The following is a 16,594-nucleotide window of genomic DNA, read 5'->3' on the forward strand; positions in this document are numbered from 1 at the left end:
CCAGAGGTTGCCACTGCAGTATATGCAAGAAATGGGATTTAATATGCAATGCATTTGGCATTGATACCCATTCCCGAGGGTATCATGTGGCAGGAGAGAGAGGGGGTGCACCACAGTCCAATCTTGGAGAAGGGATGCGCAACAATCCACTCTTCGGGCACTTGTTGCCAGTCCACTAGCTGCTGTAGTCTCTCCATCGCTCAGAACTGCTTCCACAACTACATCCAGGAGTGATCTCCATCGCAAAACTCAGCCTGTTCCTGTTCCCAACAGCAGAGTTATCCTGGCTTGTTTCTTCTGCAAGCAAACCACCAGTTCTCCTCAAAATGCAGAGATTCCTTTGTGTGCACCCTTTACGAGACAGCGTTTCCCTTGTAGAGCTCTCGGAAGATCTTCGCTTCTTGCTCCAGTTTTCGGAGGTCGGCTGCAAATCCCTTGATTTGGCGAAGTTTTTGTTCGAGGCTGTCTATTTGTCGGGAGAGAGCTTCGCAGTTGATCGTTTGGTGTCCACAGACATCGAGCTTTATCCGAGCCTTTTTCTCTTCAGCTTTCCTCTCAGATATAGGAGCCTTCATTCCTTGACGCTCCTCTTCTCCTGTAAGTATTTTGACTTTGGTTTTCCAAGCCTTTGATCTTCGTGTCCTTGGCCAAGGTCTCCTCTTGGAGGCTTTCGAGTTCCAAGATTGCCTCCTATCTTTTCAAACTCCGTCGTCTCTAATTCCTCCTTCGCTTCAGCCAATTCAAATTCAAGTTGAACTTTCCTTCTTCTTATTTCATTCAGCTTTCCATTTGCCTTCGGGTTTTCTGCTACAACAGTTTGAGATGCTTTCTGCAAACGGATAACTTCCATTTGTTTGAGGGTGCACTCATTTTCCAGTCGGAGGAGCTCTCTATCTTTTTGCAAGTTCTCCTCTTTCAGCTTTTCTAGTTCCTCCTTTTTCTCAACTAATTCAGCTTTACATTTGCGGAGCTGTTTTCACATTTTCCTGGGCACCTGTTTCTCAGCGACAAGGACTCGTAACTCGTCCTCTAAGTCGCTGATCTTGGAGGTCTTCTGCTCGCTTTCCTTCTTCAGACTTTCAATAGTCTTCTCTTCCTTCGTTTATCTTTGCGAAGGCTTTGCAAGTCCTCATTTAGCTCGGTTATCCTGACTTGCATTTCTATCCTGCTGTCTTCTCTTTGCTGTAGATCTCGATGCAACGTCTCCTTCTCCATCTCGAGAACTACGACAGTGTTTTCCAAAATGATCAGCTTATGGTCCTTCTCTTCTCTCTCTTTCATTTGAACTTCGGTTACCTTATCCTTTTCTAAAATTTTGCTTTTCAATATTGCATTTCTTTCGGACATTGAATAGATTTGTGTGTCCCTTTCTTTGTTCAACAGTTCGAGTCTCTGATGTGCTCTTCCATCTTCATTCTTCCTTGAGTCAGGGCCTTTACCTTCCGTGCTAATTCATTTATCAGCTGGTCTTTCTCTAACCTCTCTTTTTCAAGCCTTAAAAAGGCATTTTCATTCTTCATGATTATTTCCTCGAACTTTCGACTAGTATCCAAATGCGGTGATACCTCTTCACTGTCCGAACTGTAGTCATCTCATAGTCTGACTGACTGTCTTCTTCATTATCCGAATCATCGTCTGCGTTATCCGAAATATCGAGTTTGTCAATTTCAGAATGAACAACTTGGTTCTCTAGATTTCCAGCCTCCTCAAGACAGCCAACGTTGCCTCCAAGGCCGAGAAATCGACAAAGAACCGAACCATACTAATGCCAAATCCACGAAGTATAAATACTTCAGTGAATAGCACAACAAGTATGGCAAACAAAAACCACATAATCTCGCGGGGGACTTGAAAAACCACGAATTCAAAGCACTGTGCGAACACAACTGTAAGCAAACTTAGAAACATCTTTGTTTGTTATAAATCAACTCTCTCTCTACTTATCGCTAATTTTAAAAAAAGACGCGTGACGTTTCTGGATTCTGCTGTCTTCAGGAATGCTTGCTGATCCCCGGACACAGTTTGACGTGTCTGGGTTTCTCGAGTCATTTTGGGCTCCACGGGAGTTGCTTCGGTCTTCAGAAGAGAGGAATTTCTATGCAGTCCTCGGGGACCTTCTGACCACCCTGGAGCCAATCTTCACACACACATATCTATGTGAACTATATTTTTAGTAGAAAATAACTGACAACTGATTCACGATTTAAGTCATAAATGAGAAAGCTAATTAGAATGCAAATTTATTATTGATATGATATTTCGTACAAGAACATCAATTTGATATTTTGCCTCCTCAGTTTCTACTGAAATTTTTTAGGGCAGGAGTACTGTCGACATTTTATCAGTATCTGCTCATACTTCAGTATGATATGGTTAATATATTTTCAATTTAAAAGTGTTAGAACATTAGAATTGCGAATTGATCAACATATTTTCTCTTTACTAGCATTAGCTCAGGGTTTAATGTAAATTGACAGATATATTAGTACTTTATAAGTATTAGGGGCAGTCTTGAGTATATATTGGCCCATACGTTTTTTACTTTATAGTATTAGCTCAGGTTTTAGTATAAATCGACTTATATATTTTCATTTTAAAAGTATTAGCTTAATTGTAAGTATAAATTGAACAATATATTTTCACTTTATAATGTATTACTAGCTTAAAAGTAAGTATCAATTAACCAATATATTTTCACTTTATACTATTAGCTCGGGCATTAGTGTAAATTGACCAACATATTTTCAGTTTATAAGTATTAGCTCAGGTCCTAACACAATTGAGCCAGTATATCCCAACTTTTTAGATTTTACCTAAAATATAAAGTCCAGTATATTCTCACTTTATAAGTGCTAAATAAATTGAAACTCAGACGCGTTCAGATTCCAATTCAGCTCGGTGCAGGTCGTAGAACCTGTATGATACTTGTCATCAGAAAGTTGTCAAAAACTAGGGGCTATGAAAAAAGGGGATATATATATATATATATATATATATATATATATATATATATATATATGTGTGTGTGTGTGTGTGTGTGTGTGTGTGTGTGTGTGTGTATATATTCAACTTGATTATTTTGGAAAATACTTGTCCTAAGGTGTGAAGTCACGAGGTTACGAAATGCTGAAGCCAATTTGCCCCATGTATGTATATATATATTATTATATATATATATATATATATATTATATATATATATATATATATATATATATATATATATATATATATATATATAATATATATATATATATATATATATATCATATATATATATATATATATATATATATATATCCCCTTTTTTCATACCCCCTCATTTTTTTACAACTTTCGGATGAGACGAATTTCTGTACAGTCCTCAGGAGCCAACTTCACACACAAACACACACACACACACCCTCACATATATCATATGAACTTTATTTTTAGTACAAATAGCTGACAAGATCACGATTTAGGTCATAAATGAAACTTTTTTTAATATGCACTCAAACAAATGAAAGACAGAGAGAGAGAGAGAGAGAGAGAGAGATCGAAAGAAAACTTTTTTAACATGTGAGAGAGAGAGAGAGAGAGAGAGAGAGAGAGAGAAAGAAACGTTTTCTTTAACCACGCACACAAACAAATGCATGCAATATAGAATTTTCCTTTCGCCCGCTGAACCCTTGCACTTTCACCCACCAGCGATGCCAGATTAAGGATAAATGACCCTCCTTAAGGATCCGAAATATCACAATAACTTAGGACGGTGCGTTCTTTTAAAAGCAATGTCGTGAAATGGTATTGGCCCATTTTTGTTATTGGACAGCGTGATATGATGAGAGAGAGAGAGAGAGAGAGATGATACTTTAACGTCTTAGAGACTCCGAATAATTGTAGCATTTTTTTTTTTCCAAACTTATCTACGAGTCTCTGTATTCCATATACGCATCTATGGCTGACAGGCTTCTCTCTCTCTCTCTCTTTAGCTCTCTCTCTTCCTCTGTCTGTCTGTCTCTCTATTCTTTACCTTTTTCCCTTTCTAATTTGGAAAGTGCAAGCATGAACTGCTAAGTTGACAATTAAGAGTTTTAAATATTTTAACCTAACCTTCTCTCTCTCTCCTCTCTCTCTCTCTCTTCTTTACCTTTTTCCCTACTAATTTCGAAAAATGGAATCATGAAGGCAAAGTTGACAAGTTCCGGGTTGCATCCCTGCTCCTTAGGAGTCCATCACTTTGTTCACCATGTGCGCTGTTTCCAGTAGCATTATACACACACACACACACACACACAAACACACACACACACACACACACATATATATATATATATATATATATATATATATATATATATATATATATATATATATATATATAAATATACTTATGCAAAATCACAGTAGATGCAAGTGACTTCATTAATTAAGGCGAATACCACAGGAAAATGATAGGCAGAAAATCCAAGCGCTTTTTTCGTCTATACTAAGACATTGTCAATATTTAGTACAGACGATAGCGCTTGGATTTCTGCCTATCATTTTCCTGTGGTATTCGCCATATATATATATATATATATATATATATAATATATATATATTATATATATATATATATATATAGTATATATATATATATATTATATATATATATATATATTGCAGGAGAAAATTAAATTATTGATGAATCATTTAATCCCCTTTTCGATGCGTCGGTGCATTCATTGCGAATCATCCTCGGCTACAATAATATCACGACGATTCTAATAACGAATTAAATCAAATGCAACTGACGAGAGCGGATGTCCAAACGAATATAAGGGATAATCACGTGATGAAATCACATTAAGCAAAATTCACGAGCGATCCACTGATGCTATTTTGTTTACGGCGGTAATGACAATAATAGCTGCTTTGCTTTTGATGCCGTTGGTTTATCTAATTCTGAATAGTGGAAGAGAAGGTGTAACTGTTACATCGAATGATTTAAATAAAATCATCCATTAAGCTACAGATATCCTTTAATACCCCCCCAATTCGCTGTACCTCGGAGATAATATGTTTTCACAAATGTTAACCAAAAGGGGAATATTTTATTTGATTATCAAATTCGTCGTCTCGTGGAATCAACCACGAAAAAACAAGAACTCAGGCTTCATGGACGTGTGGGTTAAGGTGCGTCATTGTAGTCATAGTTCCTGTTCTGCCATGGTTCGATCCCCCACGAGACGACGAACTTATTATCAACTACAAAAAAAAAAAATCCCCTTTGGTTACGCGTGGATATGTATTATTTCTGAGGTAGAGCGAATTGGATATTAAGGGACATTTGTAGCTTAAAGTTTATATATATATATATATATATATATATATATATATATAATATATATATATATATATATATATATATATATATATATATATATATATATAAACATTAAGCTACAAATGTCCCTTAATATCCATTTCGCTCTACCTCAGGAATAATATATATTCATGTGTTAACCAAAGAGAAATTTTGTAGTTGAGAATAAGTTAGTCGTCTCGTGGGATCGAACTACGGCAGAACAAGAATAATTCATGACTACAATGACGCGCCTTAACAAACACGCCCATGAGGCCTGAGTTCTTTTTCTCCTGTATATATATATATATATATATATATATATATATATATATATATATATATATATATATATATATATATATATATATATATCTTTTAACCTTCCTGCTGAATAAATCTAAATTTTAGCAAATAAGACGATTTTCTGTTAACCCCGCAGCCTCATACCCCACAAACACGCTTATGCAGTCGACGTATCTCGTAGAAAGGAATTTATGTCACCCATCGTGAGTTTCTTAAGCTCCCTACGAGGATACAATTCACTTCCAGCGGCTCTTTAGCGTCTGGAACAGACTAAGGAAATTCATGCAAGGCAACTCGACTTGTCAAACGGTGGGCCGGTTTATATCTCAGTCACGTTTCTTCTAAAGTACATTTTTCGCTACTTGTGGAGTAAGCCTACAAACTGCTTTGTTGTTCTTGTTGTTATTCTAGTTGGGGAGCGGGGGGTGGGGGAGGAAGGAGTGGTTCTATGGAAGAGCCTAAAATGGTCTGGAATGAAAAGGGCGAACCGAACAGATTCCCGAAAGATATCCTGACAGTTTTTATCTTTTCTTTTAAATATGCAGTGTGTCCATAAAGCCCCAGTACCATTCTGAGTAATACATACTTGTAATGGTACTGGGACTTTATGGACACCCTATATTTGCAATTATGTAATCACAGTATAAAATTTTTAGCTACATCATTCTTGTGACTCTCTCTCTCTCTCTCTCTCTCTCTCTCTCTCTCTCTCTCTCTCTCTCTCTATGTTTACTGTCGATCAGGAGAGGAAAATCAGAGGATATAGTCTTTAGCTACATCATTCTTGGGACTCTCTCTCTCTCTCTCTCTCTCTCTCTCTCCCCCCCCCCCCTCTCTCTCTCTCTCTCTCTCTCTCTCTCTCTCTCTCACGTCTCTCTCTCTCCTCTATGTTTCTTGTCGATTAGGAGATGAAAATTAGGGTACACAATCTTAAGCTACAACATTCTTGTACATAATGAACTGGTTGCAGAACACCCAAAATAAACTCAAAATACTTGCATATTTACAATTAACGGCTACAATTTCCAAAAGCCATTTAAAAAGGGCTCTGTACTCAGGACACAAAATGAAAGTTCAAGATTTTTTACAAGAGGTCATCATCACCTGTACTTCGGACCTGGAAGAGATCTCTGTAAAGAAAGCCGTGCAGTGGCAATTGAAATATTAATGAGAGTATGTCTGAGAGTGAGGGAGGTAGGTACTACAAGTGTTTCAAGAGAGCTGAAAAGCGATCTAAGTCTGCGCTCTTTCTCACATATGCTGTTTATTTTGTTAATGATGAGATGTGTAAAAGGAATAGATACAAGGCGTGATCCGACCTCCAGCTTACTCGGGAAGCGCGCAAGGTTCCCCCAGCCCCTCTACGGATATGTTGTAAACATTTCATTCCTAACTTGGACGTGAAGTGGCCTTCGTATTAACACTCATACTTAGTACTGCTCATTAAACAAGGTCATATATTCTCAGTCATAAGTGGAAACCCCCGCGGAATACTGAACTGAAACTAAGCTAAATTCAGTACACCAAGTAAAAGAAAACATTGCTAAAAACTTTAACCTTAAATCAAAAAACGACAAACTACTGAGTCTAGAGGGCTGCAATTTTTGTGTGTTTGATGTTGGAGGTGGATGATCAACATACCAATTTGCAGCCCTCTAGCCTCATTCATTTGAACATATCTCGAATCCTCGTTTAACAGTTCTATCAGAATAATGTCTTCTTTTTTTCTCTACGAATATAATAAAGAAGTTAGCATGGTCGGATATCCTGATCAAAATGACACCTGGATAAACACCATCCCTTATAAAACTTCTACATATATGGCCCGACTTGATCTAATTCTGTCCAGTAGTTTTACCGTCTATAGCGAACGTACATACATAAGTACATAGTCCAACCCTCAGTTATATATATATATATATATATATATATATATATATATATATATATATATATATATATATATATATATATATATATTCGTGTCTTCGTTCGTGTATTTGGTCCAGAAATGTTATCATGGGCTCCTATATATAATTTCTCTTACCTCCCATTTGATAATCACATTAATTACATTCCCTTGGAAATCAAGCCATCTTGTCAGTTGTCTGAGAAGAAGCCATTATCAATTGGAATCAATGTCTAATGTAATAAAATCCGTTACCTGCAAAGTACGTCAATGACTGCGTCTGTCTGTCTACACATTTTAAAAGAAAGAGGAAGTAGCGATTCTTCACCCTCGGTAAATCGACAAATAAGACGACATAATTCTTTTACTGGAGTAAATAAAGCGCATCGTAATCAAAGTTGCAGCATCCGAGATCCCGAAATTGCCCCCAAAAGTTATTTTACGACCCCGTAAATCGCGAGCAAATTCATAATTAACAACCGGGTAGCGCTCAGCGCCTCGAGACGCGAGGTGGGATTCATTGTCTCTGCAGGTTTCCAAGACGGTCGATTTTGAAATGGATTCCGGGAGTGGAGTGGGAAGGTGCGTATATATATATTTATTATATATGTATAAAAGGCCCTTAAAACCTCTGGTACAATCTTCATTGATAAAAAACACCAGATAAATAGGATTAGTCCCTTTCCATGGAGCCTGGGACTCTGACCGTATAGACAATATCTTCCCTAAGGCAACGATCAAGTGGATTAAGACAATTAACAGAACCAATGTCGGCTTAGTGGTGACCCCAGGCATCTCACCAAAGGGTATATCTCCCACTTATATATTTCGCCAATGTACTATAACTCCTTCTGTCAGTCACTACTTGATAAGGGTGGAAGTTAGTCCACCGAAATATAGTCCTTAGCTTTAAGCTAGAGTGTTTTAATGGGCCTTTCATACTTTATATATATTATATATATATATATATATATATATATATATATATATATATATATATATATATATGTATATTAATTTGTTTTGTGTACATCTGCGGAATTCTCGCCTTCGTTTAATCAATCCTATTGCTATATATATATATATATATATATATATATATATATATATATATATATATATATATATATATATATATATATATATATATATACGTATATATATACTATATATATATATATATATTATATATATATACATATATATATATATATATATATATATATATATATATATTATATATATATATATATAATTTTTATTTTGCCCAACACGTCACGTCTTTCAAGACGCGTGAATTTAGAATTTCCTCTATCTAATGATTGAGAATTCTATCATCAATCAGAAAGTTTGTCAGTGAAAATGAGTGTCTTAAACGTAGTGGGACCCACACAGTTGCCATGTACCTGCATCTATTTCAGAAATTCGCAACTGATCTCGTAGGCTTCCTCCACGTGAATATATATGACCTATATATCACCACAAGGAGCATCGGATCTTAGAGTTGATTAGATCGGGCTTGGCCAAAAAAAAAAAAAAAAAAAAAAAAGGTTGGGACCACTGCATTGGTACGCGGGGTATGATAGCCATCTTTTTATAATAATAAAGTTATAGAGGATTTTATCTTGTTTTTTTTTCTTTTACTGTTGTTATTCACATTGAAATATCTATGTAAAATCACATGCCGTTACTTCATTCGTCCTGTTTTAAAAACCTGATGGTCACGTTTTCCGCATGTCTAATTGCTCACTCGCTAAAAGTCATGGATTCATGCTTAACGAACATCTCTGCCAGTGCTGGACGACGTCCAACCCTTACCGACGAAATTTTGAATTGCAGTGAAGGTCTATTTCCCCGACTATCCGGTCATTTGGACTTATATAAACCTCCTTTTGTGAGAACTGCGACATCTCGAATTTAACGGAGTCCTTTTGTGCCGACCTGAAAAATATCACATTCGCATCTTTATAAAAACGTACGTTTGGTTGTGCAGTTTCATTTCGGACGTCATGATCCATTTCGAATGAAATGGCCCAGATTTCTCTCGTGTTTGAGCACCGAAATTATGTCCCCCTTTTTGATGAGTCACTCCTGGGTACCAGGAAAATGATCTTTATGGCAAACGGGGATTTCACAGAGCTGGGTTTTATTGGGATGGAACAGACTCCATAATTCAGGTGACAGAATTATTTCTCTATCTCTCCTACGAGCTCGAGTTAATGAGAGCATTCGGGAAATTGAGTAATAGAAGTGTTAAAGATCATTTTTAACAAGTAAATATGCTAAGCATTGTATGCATATGGGCACATTTTTGTACGCACTGACATTTAGTCTGTTTCGAATAATTCCATTTAACATACATTATACATTCACTTTATTACCAACATTAATTTTTTTAGCTTCATTGATTGAAGCTCTTGGTACCTTACGGCGTGCCTTCGGCCCTAGCTGCAACCCCTTTCGTCCCTTTTACGGTACCTATTTTTCATATTCTCTTTCTTCCAGCTTACTTTCCACCTTCTCTAACATTGATTCATAGTGCAACTGCTTTGAGGTTTTCCTCATGTTACACCTTTCAAACCTTTTTACCGTCAATTTCCGTTTCAGCGCTGAATGACCTCTATATTCAGTTCATATTCAGTCTTGGTATTTGAATTAATGTTATTCCTAAAAAACTTTATTTCAATAAGAGAGTCGAAGGTATTCTCATATGGAGACTCCGCTTCATAAATAAGGCTTTGATATTATCTTTACGAAAACGAGGTGTTAATATTATTATTATTATTATTATTATTATTATTATTATTATTATTATTATTATTATTATTATTATTATTATTATTTTATGAGACACCAGGGTAAAAATTACTGGTAATTCAGTTAAAGAAGAAAAATACCATGGGAGGAAATTTCATTCTCCTTTGTCCAACTTTAAAATGTTCATTTAGGCATTTATTTTGTAAGTGGAAAAAAACTGTCCAGTTAATACTGAAGGTATTAACTGGCGATTTTATGTCAAAGAGCAGAGGTACAAAATATGCTGCGTATTTTAAAAGTCGATAGAAAAGTAGCGCCATGATTTTTTTTAATCACTGACGATTTGAGATTATTATTTTGGTAGTGGACCCTCTTATAGGCAAATGCTGTTAAAGAGAATGGCAGAATAAAGCGAGTAGATTTTATATGTTGTTTTTTTCTCTTCCGAATTGTAAGAAAAATAGAAAAAAAAGCAATATATAAAATCAACTCGCTCAATTCTTCCATTGTCATTAACAGTATTATTATTATTATTATTATTATTATTATTATTATTATTATTATTATTATATTATTATTATTATTCAAAGAAAACTCATAATAAGTCAATAAAATGGGAAAAGTAAATTCATAGTAGTAAGCCTGTTTGATTTTGTTGTTTATTCAAAATATACAGCTGTTATATATCTAAATAACGGAATCAAACAGGTATACTACTGTGGATTTACTTTCCCATTATTATTATTATTATTATTATTATTATTATTATTATTATTATTATTATTATTATTATTATCATTGGTTGCAGGTCCATAATAAAATAGCTTGTGAGTTTTATGGTCTTTTATGGATATTAAGATTTTCCGAACCTTGTGCTGGTTCATCTTCAGTCACTTGGCTGAAGTTGAACCCAGCACAAGGTTCGAAAGATTGTAATATCCTTAAAGACCATAAAGTCATGCTATAATATTGTGGACCTGCAACCATGGTGATTATATTCGACGACGGAAAACTGTGCCCATTATTATTATTATTATTATTATTATTATATTATTATTATTATTATTGGTAGTAGTAGTAGTACTAGTAGGCAAATACAGTGACGAATGAATTAAACCCGTCTTTTCAAATGGGATACAAATTGGAAATCAGTGCCTCAGCGATGTGGTCGATATGGTGGTTGGCGTACCACCTCGGCGCCGCGAGTTCATTTCTCGGGCAATTCCATTGAGGTGTGAGAGATGTATAGTATTTCTGGTGATAGCAGTTCACGAATCTCGACGTGGTTAGGAAGTCACGTAAAGCCGTTTGTCCCGTTGCTGAACAACCACTGGTTCCATGCAACTTAAAAACGCCATACAAACAAACAAACAAGTGGGAGACCGTCGCCAAAATGCTAAAAATAAGCAATTGAATCTTCATATATAGTAAGAAAACAAACAGAATGTCTGAAAGGAAATGGCTTCGTTCCACCTGGTGTCCAATTCGATTAGGCGTCAACGAAACTACTTTTTCAGCTCGCTCTAAAGAATAGGAGAGCAAGCGAACGAAGAAGGAGAAAGAGAGAGAGAGAGAGAGAGAGAGAGAGAGAGAGAGAGAGAGAGAGCGCGACGAAGTGTGAGAGTAATCCTCTCTTTAAATGTCTTTCAATTTTTTTAAAACTTTTAACCGAGTGTTTTTTTTTTTTTAGCTGTCTCGGTAATGGACCTTTATTTAATTTTCGGAAATGAAGATCTGAAGCTCTTTTAACTTGGTAATAAAATCTAGTTTATTTATTTATCTTCTTTTTTTTAACTAAAGTTCAAGTTCGAGACAACTAAATTATGGCAATATCTGTCAAGACAAGCGAGTGAACAGTGTTGATATTACCGGCGCAATCGAGTTTTTCTGTACAACCTATAATGCTGCATAAAACAATCACTATGACAGCCAGCTCTCCATTTGCTCACTATATGCGGTAGAGCTATAGGGTGTCTCTTGACGCCGGATAGCGCTGCAGATGCACGATCCATGGCTAACTTTTAACCTTAAATAAATAAAAAATGCTGAAGCAAGAGAGTTGCGATTTGGTGTGTTTGATGATCGTTGGGTGGATGATCAAAATAACAATTTGCAGCTCTCTAGCCTCAGTAGTTTTGTAAATCTGAGGGCGGACAGACAGACAAAAAAGTTTTTTTGTGCTCCTACCTCCATTCTTCTAATTATAATTAAGCGCGATTCAGAGAAACGAATTACTGTTGCCTCTCCATCACAGATTATATCTCGCTATTTACTCATTTCTGAAAAAGAAATTCTAATCTCGTTGCAATAACAGTTCCCCCTCTTTCTTCTTCATCGTTTTAACTTATTTATTCTCTCAACACTTCCTTGAGAATGGGGAACTAGCACACTGAGATTGCCAATGACATTAATTTTGTGTTCATTTCCTGGATTGATGCTAATGTAATATTTAAGAATATATACACATGTACGTATATATATATACTATATGTATATATATATATATATATATATATATATATATATATATATATATATATATAATATATGTATATATATATAATATATATATATATATATATATATATATATATATATATATATATATATATATATATATATATATATATAATATATGGATGCACAGATAGCTAGGTACAGTTATTTTCTCCTTCCTTATAGACCCCAACTTTGCCGGCAATCGCTCTAAGTTCATCGCCAGGCCCCGATCAGTTTCTCTCGTACTCACAATAGATAAATTTTTCTTGTCGTAACCTTCTATATAATAAGTTTTCAAATTACCCATCGTATGCATTACTTAAGGTTCTTTTGCCGCATCCCTTCGGCCCTAGCTGCAACCCATTTTGTTCATTTTACTCAACCTCCTTTCATACTATCTTTCTTCCATCTTACTTTCCACCTTCATAGTGCAACTGCTTTGAAGTTTTCCTCCTATTACACCTTTCAAACATTTGCTAAATGTTTTTATAATAATGTCGTGTTGGCAGGAATTAAGGGTCATTGAGAGAGAGAGAGAGAGAGAGAGAGAGAGAGAGAGAGAGAGAGAGAGAGAGAGAGAGTTCCTCTCAGACCAAACATCAAAGGAAACCGGATGAGAGGATTGTGATGGTAATTGCTTCCTAGGCAAAGAAGATAAAGGAAAGGAGAACGCATTTTCGAGAAGTTCGGCAGCAAGGAGGCGTTAGCGCATTGTGTTGGAGGTGCCTGTTTATCATGATAGTTCTAGAATCGGCAGAGTGTTGTGTAACTCGTCGGACGTGAGAAACGCCGCGATTTCTGATGCAATACCTCGTCTAGATTCATCTAAGAAGTTCTAGAAATCCCTGGAGTCTGTGAAGTTCGCCGTAGGCTCCGCCCCCGGAGTGCCGTATAAATACGACGGTCATAGCAGGAGAAAGCAGAGTCGTAGAAGAGAGACACCAGTTAGTCACAGAGATATCCTCAGTAAGAGCCATTGGTCAGAATATCAGTGACAAATCAGCAGCAGCAGAGATTATCCGTGAGAGATAAGAGAGAAAGGGACCGACGAAGGATCAGAAGAAAAAAGTTGCTCGGAGTTGGTTGGATACTGGTCTAGACGTCTTCAGGAGTGACGAATTACTCGTGTTTATCTCAACGTCGAGCAGACTTCAGAGAAGAAAAGGTCCTGCTAGAGGTTTTGGGGAGTTCCTGCCTTACAAGTAGACTATTTTCTGCAATACGGAGTGAAGAGGACGTCTGCAATCACCGTTTTCCTTTTGAGAAGCCATCGCTTCGAATTGCAAATTGACTAGCAAGTATTTGAATTGCCTCACTGTTCCCCCAGTTCATTCAGTGTAAGATTCTAACCTTTTTATGTAAATGGCGATACCATTCTGCATTTACCTATGTTAGTAAGCTTGTAAATAAACTTTGTTGTGTAAGTGTTTCTTTCTATATTCGTATCTCCAGTTTCAACTGTTGGTGTTGAAATATTTTTTTTTTTTTATTATTTCATATCGAACCTGAAGCGGACCTCTCTTAGAGGCTGTAACAGAGGATTTAGATAAACAACAATTTTGCAAGATCAAGCGTCCTCATCCGATTCGAAGCTTCTCACCACCCCTTAGTTATGTAAGGTGCTCGCTAATTATATAATGAAATCACTAGATTAACAAAAAAGAGTATCGCATAATTGAGAAGAAGTTATTTCACAAAACGAGGGCGAAATAAGTTCATCTTGAGCGTTTTTCTTTGAACCTATTTCAGCACTGTTAAGGTCGCTTAGTGAATGCACATTTGATTGTGTAGTTGAAGGACAATACGTTGTACAGAGCTGAGGACAAATCCGTTTAAAGAAACTGGAGCGTGTATATATATATATCATATATATTTACATATATGATTAAAAATCGCAGTAGATGCACGTGACTTCATAAATAAGCGAATACCACAGGAAAATGATAGGCAGAAATCCAAGCGCTTTTCGTCTTTACTTAGACATTGTCAAGACGAAAGCGCTTGGATTTCTGCCTATCATTATCCCTGTGGTATTCTCTTATCACACACACACACACACACACACACACACACACACACACACACATATATATATATATATATATATATATATATATATATCTATATATATATATATATATATATATATATATATATATATATATATATCGTCTTAATTCGAGCGTTCCAGTAGTTGAAATTCTATAGGATGATATAGGATAACATCGATAATTATAACTTTACCGTTTATTTGTAAATGCATCGTCGGCTATAATAGATTTTGCAAAAAAATATTGACGGATCCACTTTCTAAGACTGTGGCGTCCGTGATATTAATTGGGGTATGAAAACAGATCTTTGTCACTTATTAATTTCTGGGACAAGGCATTGTATAACCTTGGTGTAATGTGCCTATGTCTTTGCGTTACGTCTTTGTTCCATCAGAGTATATAGTTTTGGCTTTGCTCGGTAATAATAATAATAATAATAATAATAATAATAATAATAATAATAATAATAATAACAGCAGCTGAACCACTTAGCCTATCAGAATTCGTCGCTAAGGACCCTATGCTGTGCAACAGACTATATATACTCTGTAGGACTCCCGTAAGAATTTCAGTCCCTCAACACCTGCCCGACGAAAACGTTGCAAGAAGAGGAGAGAGAGAGAGAGAGAGAGAGAGAGAGAGAGAGAGGAGTAGATGCCTCTAAACAAGATGAATCCAGAATTGTTCATTTTTTGTGTCTTGTGTCTATTACCCTTAGATCCAATTTGTACTCCATTTTTTATATATATTCAGTTTGACAAATACCACGTTTTTGACGTGAATAATAATAATAATAATAATAATAATAATAATAATAATAATAATAATAATGTTTGAAACTTATCTATGGCTACTATCGATCTTAAAGTAACTTAAGGGTTACTACTAACAATAAGTGAGCCACAGAACCTGTTATTCGTAAAAATATTGCATTCATTTCTTGCCCATCCGCGAAGTTCTCCGCGGTCGCTCATAGCTGCGTTTGGACAGTAGGTTTTGCTTTGTTCGATGTATTTGTTAAACAGCGAGCTAATTTCTGCATTATTACACAATCCCGTGTAATGTGTTTGCCGGAATATATATATATATATATATAATATATATATATATATATATATATATATATATATATATTATATATATATACTGGTTTTTGCTAGCTTGGAAACGACTCATGAGAAGGTTCTTATCTCGAGGATAATGGTGTTCTGTTGGCGATGAGTTTTCAATTCTGCATAATCGTAGATTTTATAGTGAATTCTAATCGGAACAACTAAGGACAGGAAGTTTATACATTGAATATAGTATAAAGTATTTAAGATAGATTGGTTTACGTTAATGGCATTTGATAGCTGCCTTCCGCTTATTGATTTAAATTATTAACACAATATTTTTTTAAAGCTAAAACACAAGGTACCTTTGTAACTAACCTGCTCCCGTAGGGTTGTAGTGTCATCAGTGCACCTCACGGGGTGCACTGTAGGCATTACTGAAGGTCCTTGGCAGCGTCCCTTCGGCCCCTAGTTGCAACACCTTTCATTCCTTTTACTGTACCTCCATTCATAGTCTCTCTCTTCCATCTTGCTATCCACCCTCTCCTAACAATTACTTCATAGTGCAACTGCTTTGAGGTTCTTCTCCTGTTACACCTTCCAGACCCACCTGCTCTCCATTCCTTTTCAGCGCTGAATGACCTCATAGGTCTCAGTGTTTGGATTTTGGCATAGACTCTATATTCCATTCC

At 35.8% G+C, this 16,594-nt stretch overlaps 1 protein-coding gene across 1 annotated transcript; it reads right to left on the reverse strand.

Moving 5' to 3' along the window:
- Positions 1-571: 571 nt before the first annotated feature.
- Positions 572-1,215, reverse strand: LOC135224267 (reticulocyte-binding protein homolog 2a-like). The gene is made up of 2 exons (XM_064263113.1): positions 1,153-1,215; positions 572-970 (listed from the first exon to the last, which is right to left on the reverse strand). Exons 1-2 carry the CDS (start codon positions 1,213-1,215, stop codon positions 572-574), a joined length of 462 nt encoding a protein of 153 aa, XP_064119183.1.
- Positions 1,216-16,594: the final 15,379 nt, after the last annotated feature.

The sequence above is a fragment of the Macrobrachium nipponense genome, chromosome 10, assembly GCF_015104395.2.
Source record: "Macrobrachium nipponense isolate FS-2020 chromosome 10, ASM1510439v2, whole genome shotgun sequence".
In the NCBI taxonomy this organism is placed as follows: Eukaryota; Metazoa; Arthropoda; class Malacostraca; order Decapoda; family Palaemonidae; genus Macrobrachium; species Macrobrachium nipponense.

Coding starts and splice junctions, on each gene's coding strand:
- LOC135224267 (XM_064263113.1), bottom strand. CDS start 1,215: ATGGAGAAGGAGACGTTGCATCGAGATCTACAGCAAAGAGAAGACAGC. Junction 971..1,152: donor ACAGCAGGATAGAAATGCAA/GTCAGGATAACC, acceptor ATGTGAAAACAG/CTCCGCAAATGTAAAGCTGA.